At 34.8% G+C, this 12,233-nt stretch overlaps 1 protein-coding gene across 1 annotated transcript; it reads right to left on the minus strand.

The window, feature by feature from the left end:
* Positions 1-1,101: 1,101 nt before the first annotated feature.
* Positions 1,102-10,022, minus strand: LOC131034129 (chitinase 2-like; the record flags this gene model as incomplete). The annotated part of the gene is made up of 2 exons (XM_057965526.2): positions 1,102-1,937; positions 9,953-10,022. Coding segments are annotated over 2 exons (906 nt in total), but the record flags the coding sequence as incomplete, so codon positions are not given.
* Between the last annotated feature and the right edge of the window lie 2,211 nt (positions 10,023-12,233).

The raw sequence follows: 12,233 nt of genomic DNA on the forward strand, positions 1-12,233 counted from the left end.
TGTGGGAGGTTACTTTGTTCCTGTCTTATCCACACTTTCATGTCTCTATCTTTTTTCTCCTTTGGATGTAGAGACCCTATTGGAGCTTACTTGTTTGGTGTATGATAGGTTTTTGCCTCTTCTCCTATTTAAGGTTTTGGGAACCTTTCTAAAACCCAATATTCCAATAATCTTATTATGTATTGCTCATTTGTCTCTCAAAGTGGTGGGTTGAATTGTGTTTGGCTCTTCCACTTGTTGGTTTGTTTCCCTTATGTTCCTACTGAGGTGGGTTCCTTTTTTATTGAGGTGGAGAGGACTTTTGCTAGAGGGGTGATGACTTTTTGCTGGAGTCTTTGCTGGTTTCAACTTGATGGTTTTGGGAGCCAAATAAAAACCCAATTTGTTTGGTTGCTTTAGCACTTCAGATATTTCTCCTTTAATGATTTCTCTATTTGTTGTCCCTATTGAGGTGGATTTTTCCTCTATTGAAATGAGGACATCTTTTATAGAGTCAGAGATGTGCTTATCTAGAGTGGAAGGGTCTTGTTGTAAGGGGGCTTCTGCAGCAGTTCTCCTAATGGTTAAGGGAGTGATGTCAAAACCCTTGGAGTTGGTTGTGGGATCCTTTCCCGATGTTATGTGCTTTTTTTTAAGAATAACCGACTATCAAGGAAACCTCTTATATTATAGAAACGTACTATTAGTACGAGTGACCAATCCACTAAGATAAGTGTAAAATTTTAGAATAAAAAATAGTGTGCTTGCAAGACGAAGCCATAGCTTTGCAAGTTAGTGTGCTTGCAACATGAAGCCATAATTTTGCAAGTAGGAAGTCATGCAGTGAAAACAATTTAAGGTCACTATAAATCACAGAATATCTTTGGCAATACTTATTTTTGCGATATTGGATGTTACAAAGAAGGAGAACGAGCCAGCAATGTAAGTCATGCTCCTCAAAATTCTATTGATCTTAAGCTTCAACCAAATGTTTATTGGCTTATCACTAGAAATATCGGCAATAAATTTGAAATACGCAAACAACTATTTTAGAAGCAAAACAGAAGAAAAGGACACTAATTTATTTGCTCCAACCATTACCCACAAATTGTATGGTGCTAATCAGGAGCCTTGCAGGACAGCCTGGGATAGTTTCTCGAATTGGAAGTTATTAGACTGTGAGGAGTCTGCAGACCACACAAAGATGCCGTTGAGCTTGCCGGAGTTCCTGAGCATTCGGCACGCGGTAAAGAAGCCTTCTGCAGGTGACAGCCCCCCACTGTCCTCCGTCATGAAACTAGCCAACACTTTTCCGCCACTATAGCGGGACTCCTGCTCGTTGAAATGTTTTATGAACTGTGAGACGGTGGTGCTCGAGTCGTAGGCATAGAATTGGAAATTCACAAAGTCAATCAAATTGCCATAGCTTTTCCAGAGTGCAGTGTAATGGGATTGGATTGGACCGTCGTCATAGGGAGCGATGGAGGCGAAGGAGATGACTTTGTTCCGCTTTAACTGTGTTATGAGCTGCCCAATGCACTCAGCAAATATATTGGGATTGGTAAAGTCGAAATGCTCATAGTCGATGTCGATGCCGTCAAGATGGTATTCCTTGATTATGCTTGTGAGCGAAGAAACGGCGTTGCTCACCCACGACGACACAGATGATGGCATGAACTGGACGTTCCCACTTTCAACGCTGTCCCCCCCTAAGCTGAGAGCAACTTTGACATTCTTGTGTTGGGCTTTGATGGCTTGCACGGCGCTGGGGCTCAGATTGTCATTATCCCAGAAAATGTTGAACTTTCCATTTGTAGGAGCACTTCCCGACGGGGTGTAGTCAATAGCGAAGGCGAGAATGAAATGAAATTGCGTGCGGGAATCGATTGGCAGGTCAGAAAATTTGACGTCGTTGAACTCGGACCCAATGTATTCTCTGAACAGATTCAAATTCGCACCTGAAATATATTCTCCTTTAGTTAGTATACCACCAAATTTAAAAAACATATACCAGTTTGGAAACCTGACAGGAAACTCACACAACTGACATTAAAATCATGAGTGAGATCTTTGGGAGCGTTTTTTATAAAACAAGTGTAACTTCAGCGAAGCAGAAAGATTTAACTATTCAAAACTCATATAGTTACAATATTTCCAAGAACGAAATATTTATTTAATTGAAATTGATCAAAGAAAAACTTAGGGTAGTTGAAAGGAGTTTTCTAAATTTATGTATATCCTCGAAAATAATCTTGCAGAACCCTTATTAGTTTGCTATACAGACCAAATACTCGACGTTAAAAATAGCTCAGCACATAGCTGACACACTGTTCTTTGTTTATTTGGATTTTAATGTCTCAAATAAAATAACGTGGTGTGTATCATATCAATTCTTCTAAAGTATTATTGGGAATCAGTCACACCTACCCAAATATGGGCATATGGGCAGGTCTTAAAGGGGATAATAATTCAGTGGTAGAGCATTGGAAGATCTTCGGTTTGAGGGGTTAACTGATCCACAAAAATATCAGTATAATATTAAAGCTAAGTCAGCATCAAACGTTCTATCAAATGGCTCAAAAAGTGTTGAAAATAAATCACCCGCATCAGAGATAAGCTGCTCTTAAAAGAACCAGTGGCTCAATAATAAAACCCTTCAGTAACAAATGGAAGGTTTTAGGATAAAATCCTAACTGATCGGTGAAAAACTCAACAAATAGTGCTTTCAAACAGAGACAAATCTCTTACATTTCATTCTAACATCCAAATTAAAAGGAGAGACCTACCTATTGTAGTAGGTACAAACGTCGCAAGAAGAAGTAGAGAAATCTTGAAGAATTCAGCCATGGAGTTGGTGTAGAAATGAATCGCAGTCCGAGAGGATTGTCCTGAGAAATGTGCAAGAAAGATTGCAGCAAACGCTCTTATATATATCCATACATGACGTTGAATGACGTAAGCTACGAGAGATAATCTTTTCCAGATTATGCGTCGTCATGTCAGACACCAGGCAAAAACGACCAGCCTTTTAAATTTTCAAACAATTAATGCCAACCCGCGTTCAAAATACTGTGTTTTTTCTGCATTCGATTGATACTCTCATTAATAATTAGGAGCCAATGGTTGTGGGTACCCATTCCATTTAAATTCAAAGTAATTGCATATAATAATCATCAATCACTGTTTTAGAAGGATCGCGTTAGGAGATATTATTTTTCTTTACTGCATTATCAAGAACTAAAATCCAGCAATTCGCCGACATATCTTTCAGTATATGTCCGCAACGAAGTGTTACTTATCTTGGAGCTACGTTCTTAGCAAGTTTGGTTTGCACTCTTTCAAATACCACAAAATCAGTTTGTTGCGTTTCATTCAAACTAAACACTATAAGCATAATGATTAAAAAGTTCATTCTAATACGACGGAATTTCAATAAAGCATAATGATTAAAAAATTTCATATTGAATTTGATATTTGTACCGTCTGCTCATACGTTAATGACAAAAATACATTTCATTAACATGCAAGAAAAAAAAGGTGAGCAAGTGTTCCAAATCTCGGATTAAGTTCAGCTGGCCAGGAAGTCTGTGAAGAATATATAATTTGACATCATGTCATTGGAGTTATCTTTTGACTAACTGCTTTCCCTCAATTCGATACGCGTCTACATGAATAAAGTCTAGTGAAGTGTACAAACGCAAGTTGCAATTTTCCATCTGTATGCTAATGAATTTTATATTCATTTTATTCCTCCTTTGTTTTGTACTTCATAGTCGACATGTTTGGAAGACAATTCCATCTATAGATGCCATTCCACATCAAAAGCAATAATACTAAATGCTGGTTCAGTAGTCAATTTGAAATACGAAATGAAATTATTATTATTATTAAAATGATGGAATTGAAGATAAATATTAGTTTAATATATTAAGTTGTATTGTTTATATATTTAGGGATAGATCAATGGTCAAGATGTTGAAAATGTAGACAGTAGTCACAAGTTCAATTCTTCTAGATTTATCGTTATGTTAGTTGAGGGTAGCTCATGTAGATAGAGGTATAGTGATACATCCTATGATTTCACTTTGAGGATCCCAATGGGCATTGATCCTTCTATTATTACATTTATCAAGGCATATATGTTATAGTGGATGACATCTATGTTGTGGTTTCTTATGCTTCCTTATGTTTAAGAACTTCTTATTGTTTTATGAAATAAGGTTTATACATTCCTGAAAAATAAAATAAAAATTATAACCTATTCAAAAGAAAGATGCATGGGATGGTAGCACATCACAAGTTTAAGAAATGTTATTCACATTTGGGAAAAAATTTATAAGAATAACAAAAAATATTATAAAAGACATTATGATAAGTGGGAGTAAGAACTGTGGTGCTAGGGTTTTTAGAGGAGGCAAAGTTGTAGGGCAGGCAAATCAGGGAGATGGTGATCATGAGGATGGATGGGATAGCCTAGATATTCTGATCCTAGCCCTATTTCCTTACGCTTTGATGGAGGAATTTTATCTTCCTAATTTTTTTCCAGTCCCTAGTTTTTCCCTACTCTAGGTTGTATCCTATGTTCCCCCTTTTTGAGGCAAACTTGGTTTTGACCTTTTTAATTCTGTTTGGGTTGGTTGCACTTGTTGTCCATTGGCTTCTATCTTACTCCTCTTGGCTCTACGGATTTTGGTGTCTCTTAGCAAGTTGTGCCATGTTTTGGGCCTACGAGAGGATGCTATGCTTCTTGGTGCTACAATTGGGTTCTCCTCTGCCCCATGCCTAGATAAGGTCAAGAGTTTCTTTTATGCTCTTTTTTCTATGGCTATTAATTTCGTCATAAGTCTATCACTAGGTGCAGGTTTTTAGATCTATATCCACTCCCATTGGGCTCAATGCCTACCTCTGGGTTCATTTGTTTCCTTCCTTTTGGTATTCCCCTTGCTGTTTCATTCTTCGAAGGAGGTAGTTGTGGCTGATGGGTGGTTGTTCTTGGTGAGAGACCTAGTTTCCAATTTTGTGGATGGCTTTCTTGGTGGTTGCACTCCCTCCCTGGGGGCTTCAACTTTGATGCTTCTTGTTAAGGTGGTAAGGGTTCTATTTGTGCTAATCGATCTTCTTTCCTCGGATGTCTTATGGAGGTGGATTTTGTTGACGTTACTTCTCATTCTGCTACATTGCCTACATTGAGAGAGGTTGTTGGTTCCTTTATTGCTATTATTATGATTGAGGTGGATTTCAGTAGTAAGGGCTCTCTTCCTCTCTTGCATATGCATAGTGATCCTTTTGAGGTGGACTTGCTAGTTTTTCTCTTCCTAGAAAATTCTTTAGTTGATAATGGGCCTATTGAGGGAAACCTAGTTGTTGTGGTTGTTGGAGATTTTATCTAAATTTTTTTAGGCTCCTATCTAACCCTTTCCGTTCCTACAAATATGGTAGTTTGTAGTGGTTTTACCCATAAAAAGGTTTTAGGGTTACTTTCAAAATATGATGGTTCTCTTTGTTTTGGGTCATTCTTCGACTACTTTTCCTACAGTTCAAAGAGTCGTCGAGCATGAAAGGTTTATGGATCCTTTACAAAACCTAATTTTCTCTCTCCTTGATTATGGCCAAGGTGACTCTGGTCTTAGGTTTCAAGATCCTTTGGAAAACATGCATGTTCTATTTGATATGACACAATAGTTCCCCTCTAGTTCACTCCAACTAGAAGCTTCTTGTCTTTGAAGAGATTTCATTTTTTTTGGTTATTCAGTCATCTCACTACTTTTGTGATCCCTCTATTCGACGTATTGATTGTTATGTAGGGTCTGGGGTCCTCTCCCGATTTATCAAATTGAAATAAAAGTATTACATAAGAAAAATGTATGTATTCATAAACATAATTATAATACTAATAAATAGTTAAGAAGTTAAAGAAATAAAACCAATTATAAAAGGAAGATCCTAATTATTTGTTTTATATTACACATTGTCATTTGAGAGATCATACTCAACAATAATATTCTTCCAAATAGTAATTGCATTACTTATTGTAGATTGCTAGTCTTCATATTGTAAGCACTTGTCACCTTGTAATAAGGCAAAAAAAAAATGCAAGGAATTGAATTTTCCTATCAACTATAAAAGAAGAAACTCCCATATACACTAATAGAAAGACATAAAGGAAGGGTGACCAACCTATGTAGGTAAAGAACAACTATTAAAAATGACCAAAGGAGAAAATGATAAACCAATCTATTTCATAGAATGTTATTTTAAGTTTTTAGTACACTCTCCTATCAAGGCACCCAATGGATAAAAAGCATGACTAATAGAAAGTGAAATAGGATGAAACATTCATAGTGTATTTTCAATATTTTAGATGAAATAACATTGAAACATTAGGATCATGATGGAGGCCAATAATGAAGACCTTACTGAGGATAATATTCTAGTGCAAATTTAATTATATGTAATACATTTTATTTATTAAAGTGTATTACCATGTAATGGGTGGTCCAAAATATTCTTGTATTCTTCAATTTATTTTTTAATGCCAACTATATATAAATGTGATAATGATGAAATATTTCTTATATAAATCATGAAACTAGTAATTGTATCAAGAAACAATGTATTCACTCAAAATGAATTGATCACAAATAACAAATTATTATTACATAAATAGTTTTACAAGAGCTCGAAAAAAATAGATATTTCATAGATTTCCAATATAAAAATGGAGTAAGAGTAATTTATGTGATTTTTTTGTACCTATGAAAATGCGTTAGCTCTTTGAGGAAACATCTAGCTATATTTGGGGATTGTGAATGCTTGTAAATTGAAATTTTTTAATAATAATGAGACAAAAGGTATGATGGGACTAAATTAAGATGTTTACATATAAAACCCTTGGGAGCACCCTTTATTTAGTTCCATGGGGCTTGAAATTTTTTTTTTAAAAGATTATTATTTAATTAAAAGGTTTCTTCCAAATAATAATAATTATTATTTTTCTATATACATACATCATTTTAATGATATAGATTTTATCCCTAATAATTATTTTTCTAGATACGTACTTCGTTTTAATGATATATTTTTCATTGTGTATGATCATATTGTATTGTGAATGAATTAGGTATATTTGTTGTTGATGTGATCTTATGATATACATGTTAATTTTTATTGATTGGTAATTCACAAGATCAACTAGATGTGAGAACCTCAAGCCTTACAAAGGATAAATTTGATTTAGATATTCAAAATGATAATGAGTGGACATAGAAAGAGAAGGGAACAATGGTAAAGTGAGATTAACGAGTACTAAAAAAAATTCAATGGAAATAATGTCAAATACAATTTGATGAAAAGGATAAGAAATAAATTATATTTATTTCACTAATGGAATGATTCCACACAACGAAAAATTATTAGGAGGAGAGATGTATGAAAAATTTTGAACGAAAACATGGAGAAACACACAAGGGTAACTTATTTAACAATGAAGTAAATATAGGATTTGAACACTCTACTTATGAAATAAATGTTGAACAAAAATAAATGGGTCTCATGAATGGAATTCAATTGTGTTCTTCATAAGTATGACCAACATGAATAAATAGATCATTGATAATAAAATAAAACTAGTTATGCTACTTACAATTCCCAATATCACATGTTTCTTTTATTAATCTTAGTTTTTTTATTTATGTTTCTTATAAATATTTTCATCCCAAGTAACACTTTAAAAACATAAATTTATTGTTAAGATTGTAACATGGAGGAAACATTATCAATTATCTAATGATAGGAGAGAAATTAAATGACAAAATATTAATCTAGTAGTATAATGATGGTCAAAGATAAATCCAAGAATGCACCCTCCCCCTCCCCCTTCTTCACTCTCTCATTTCTATTCTATATGGTTTTCAGATTTGTTATTCCTACCTAAATGATGACATGAGAAATCTTTAACTATGAGTCATGGGAGCAGATACTTGAGTTAAAGTACTCATTTTTTGCAACATGATATAGGTTTCTCATGAAATCCCCTCATCATCACATTTGACTACACATTTCCTTTTATATAGGTGTCACTTTACATGACTCAAGCTCAGTTTTTAACTACTCCTGAGATGGGCCAATGATGGATGTATTTCTAGTTTCTATTGTAGATTTGTCCGACTAGACTACCTTGTTCGTCTTGGTTTTGGCCTTTTCCTGACTTCATTGACTATTTGACTCGTGGATACTAGCACATTGTGGAGGCATCCATGCGACATGCTAACATCCCCTAAATCTATAGACTAAATATAGTCATTTGAGCATTACACCTATGATTGGTAGAGCTCATAACACCTCTTCTTACACCCACCAATATCAGTTTCACTTCTAGCATGCATACTTGGCCTTTAGAGCCTCATTTTCACTCTCTAGCATTTGGGTTCAAGCTTGAGAGTATTGGAATTCTATTTATCACTCTCTTGAACATTTTATTTACAACTTTTAACACTTTTGGCTCAATTTTCATGATTTTTTCTCTCTCACACATTGATATTCATGCTTCAGATTCTTAATATCTCAATGCTATGGAGACAGTCTCATTCTTCTTATTTTTCTTTTGGCGAGTCCTTCTCTTTGGGTGTAAAAGGAAATTTTATTATCCTCTTTCAATCTCCATTTAGCATATTTATTGTTGTCTTTGTTTTCATTCCATTATTATTTTAATTTATCTATCTATTTGGTTCTTTGTTAAGATGGAAACATCAAAACAAGAGTTTGACTATGGTAGACCTTTAAACATAGCCTCAACATTTTATTCTCTTGTTTGTATGTAGGTTTTGCTAAAGGAAGGGTTGTTGTACTAGAAGCTTCAAGTGGGGGATTGTTCTAAGCCTATTTTTTTTTCTTCTCTTGTTAACGTTGTTATTTAGATGCATTTATATTATTTAGAATGTCTTAGATTTTTTAATTTATTCATTATGTACTTTCTATGTACATCTCTATGTTATGTCTATATGGGACATTAATATGCCAGGTTGTCATCCTAGATCCACACACACATCCTCAAGAAGAGAATTTGTAGAGAATACTAGAGATTTTATGTTAGCTATCCTTTCAAGTTTAGTAGTTTGATAGACCTTCTATTCAATAAATTTTTCTAATAGGTTTAGGTAGTTCGTAGTTTATATCTCTTAGCTCACAAGAGCCCCTGTTTAGTGAGATGGGGTGGCCCTATTTTCTCCTCTAGGTTTTCATCACCTTAAGGGTTTCAAATTCCCTCCATATTTTTGAGATCTCGACACAGATGCATTTTAAAATTGTTTAATTGTGTATGTATATTCGAGAATTTTGCCTAAAGTAAGCTAAACATTTGTGAATTTTTTCCTTAAATAAATGGTCTAATACTTTGTGTTAGGATCCTTTATTGTATTCTTGTAGAGCGGTCAAAGTTTTGTAGAGTTTTTCTATGAGATTTATAACCCAAACTACCATTGGGGTTATTGTAAGAAGGAATTCCAAATAGGATATATGTCTCAATCACTATAGCCCTACCCATCCTAGTCTTATGTTCATAGACATGGTGAATCCAAATGATCCCTTTACTTCTCATCCCCTTAAGAGTATTGTGACTAGGCTCTCTTCTACATATAGATCACAAAACATTACCCTTGTAAATAGTCCCCCAAGATCTCCTCTTTCTATTGACCATGATTCTATAGTCACTATTTAGCTTGACTAGATTTAATTATTAGAGGAGAACCTAAGAAACTTACAAGAGTTAAATGAAGAAAATATTCTCCCCCAAATTGGAAATATGGTCAATAATCTAACAGATATGTTAATCTCAAATAGCATAGTCTAGAGATGTTGAGGGTATTGTCCTTAATTGTTAAGAGTCATATGCTCCTTGTAGATACTCCCTCTCAGGGTAGTCAATTCAATACTACTAGTTCTCAAATTGGTTTTGTCATACCTAGAGTGATAGTACACATGGTTGACACTAGACCTATGACTAATCCTCTAATTCCTAGCATCAATGTCTTTAAGATTTCCCTAGGTTACACTGCTATGTCCAGCAGCTCTACCACTACTTTTGTCCTACCTCATACTAATTTTGTCAGTGTTAGTGTTGGGGATAGTATTACCCTTGGTGGTGGTACTAGACTTCACACTAGTGATAGTCAAGGTGGTAGTTATAGTACCTATACATTTTCTCTTATGCATGGTGAACCTCCACCACCTCCACCTTCTAATACCATTTTAAGCAGCATATTGAACAACATGGGACCATTATAATAGTAGCTTACAAATCTTACATCTACCTATGGTTAATCTTCATTACCCACTTATTATTGCAAGAGCCTACTTGAATTTAGTATCCTTAATACAATACTTTAGTACGGGGTTGAGGTATTGAAGCTTTTTTAGTTTAATGGAGGAATGAATCCTAATATGCACATTTATTTTTCATGACCATGTCTAGTGAATATCATATTTTAGATTTTGTTTTACTCAAAATATTCTCTTGGTATCTTACGGGAAGTATGTTGGAATAGTATAATTACTTGCCAAATCACTTTATCTGAACATTAAATCATCTCATGGACTTGGTTTTCAAATAATTCCAAGAAACCATTGGTATTAGGGTCATCATAACTAACCTTGTTCATTGCAAACAAAGACTAAATGAGAGGGTTACTAAGTTTATTTCTCAATAGCAATCTATCTCTACTAGAATTTCCTTTGACCTTAAAAATAGTAACCTCTAAAGAATGTTCATAAAAAATATGTAGTCAACAGTGAGAGAAAAGTTGTCTCTTAATTGATATCAGAACTTTTCTAATATGTGTTCTATGCTCACTAATTACCAGCACATGATGATTCAGTTTGGCGAATCTACTTCAAATTCTTATGTTGGTGTTGTTGTCTAAATTCATATGAATGTTATCCCTAAAAGTTACCAATATTAGAAAACCCATTTGGCTAAGAAAACCTTGCAAAAAACCCCCTAATGAAACCCTAAAACCCTAAAACCTAAAGGTTTTATACCTTTTATTCTATTTGGGCTTTAAAGTTCTATTTTTGTGTTGACCACTTTAGCTAGTCAAATCACTTAAGGTTCCACCAGTTTTAGGGTCCTAGGTCATGCGGGGCTGATTTCTCTCTTTTTTCCCTTTTATCGGTTTGCAAAGCTCCAAGGCTTTCACCCTTTTTCAAGATGAGGAAGTTTCTTATTTTATTTCCCTGTGAACTAGCAAAAAATCCCTAAGGCATTTTGTTATTTCACAAAATCATAAAGGAATATTACATTTCCCTTGTGAATCAACAAAAAAGGTTTAAATTTATCAAAATTGGTAGTGACTTGGCAGGTGACAAGAGGCTTTAGGGTTTTGCAAAGACACATAGTGTTTTTTTTTCATTTCGCAATGTTATCACCCCGAGGAGGGACTCAGAAATGGTGAAGGTCTTTATCTGCCAAGCTTCCAAATATGGTGAGAGGAAGAAAAGTGTCTGGCCGAAGGACCAAGTCTTAATGAATTCTAGCTAAGGTGGACCTACGTTGGACGTCATCGCAGGGCCCAACTACATAGGGATTTTGTTGCTTCACAGTGATGATATGAAGGAGATTTCAAAGCCGGAAAATGGTGATTGCCTTTGCCATTTCATAGAAACATAAAGTGCTAAAGTTTCATGTGCAGCAAAGTAGCAATGTACAATGTGGACCTCACCCAATATGTGGCCCGATCACAACCACTAGATTTTCATAAAGGTCGAATCAGATGGTGGCATTTTAAACTTTCATTGAGCCCTGTGAAAGACTATGTGGCATTATCTTGCACATCCATCTTCACGCCATCTGTATGATCAGAGGGTCAGAATTCAAGCTTTTAGGCAAGTACAAATTTAATTGTTTTGGCGTAGGGTAGTTGTCGGCTAAGCTATCAAATTTATTTTTAAGCCTAGTTGGCACCTGAATCTAATTGGAATCTAGACTACTACTTTCATATTTCCACCATAAGTGATCCTAAAGAGGATTCCAAGCGACACTTATGCTCATTTAATGCAAAATAGAGACTTTCTTGGCCTGTAGATGCCATAGAGATACATTGAATGCAAGGATTTCTTATTTATTCTTAGATGGAGGACATTCTTAGAGGCTGTAATAAACTTGGGTCAAACAACCTTCATGAATCTCTTCTCTACTGTGATAATTTATAGCCTAACCGTAGGCAGGGTTAGGGATTTTTAACTATAATTCCTCTCAGTTA

This window comes from Cryptomeria japonica, chromosome 1, assembly GCF_030272615.1.
Source record: "Cryptomeria japonica chromosome 1, Sugi_1.0, whole genome shotgun sequence".
Classification (NCBI taxonomy): Eukaryota; Viridiplantae; Streptophyta; class Pinopsida; order Cupressales; family Cupressaceae; genus Cryptomeria; species Cryptomeria japonica.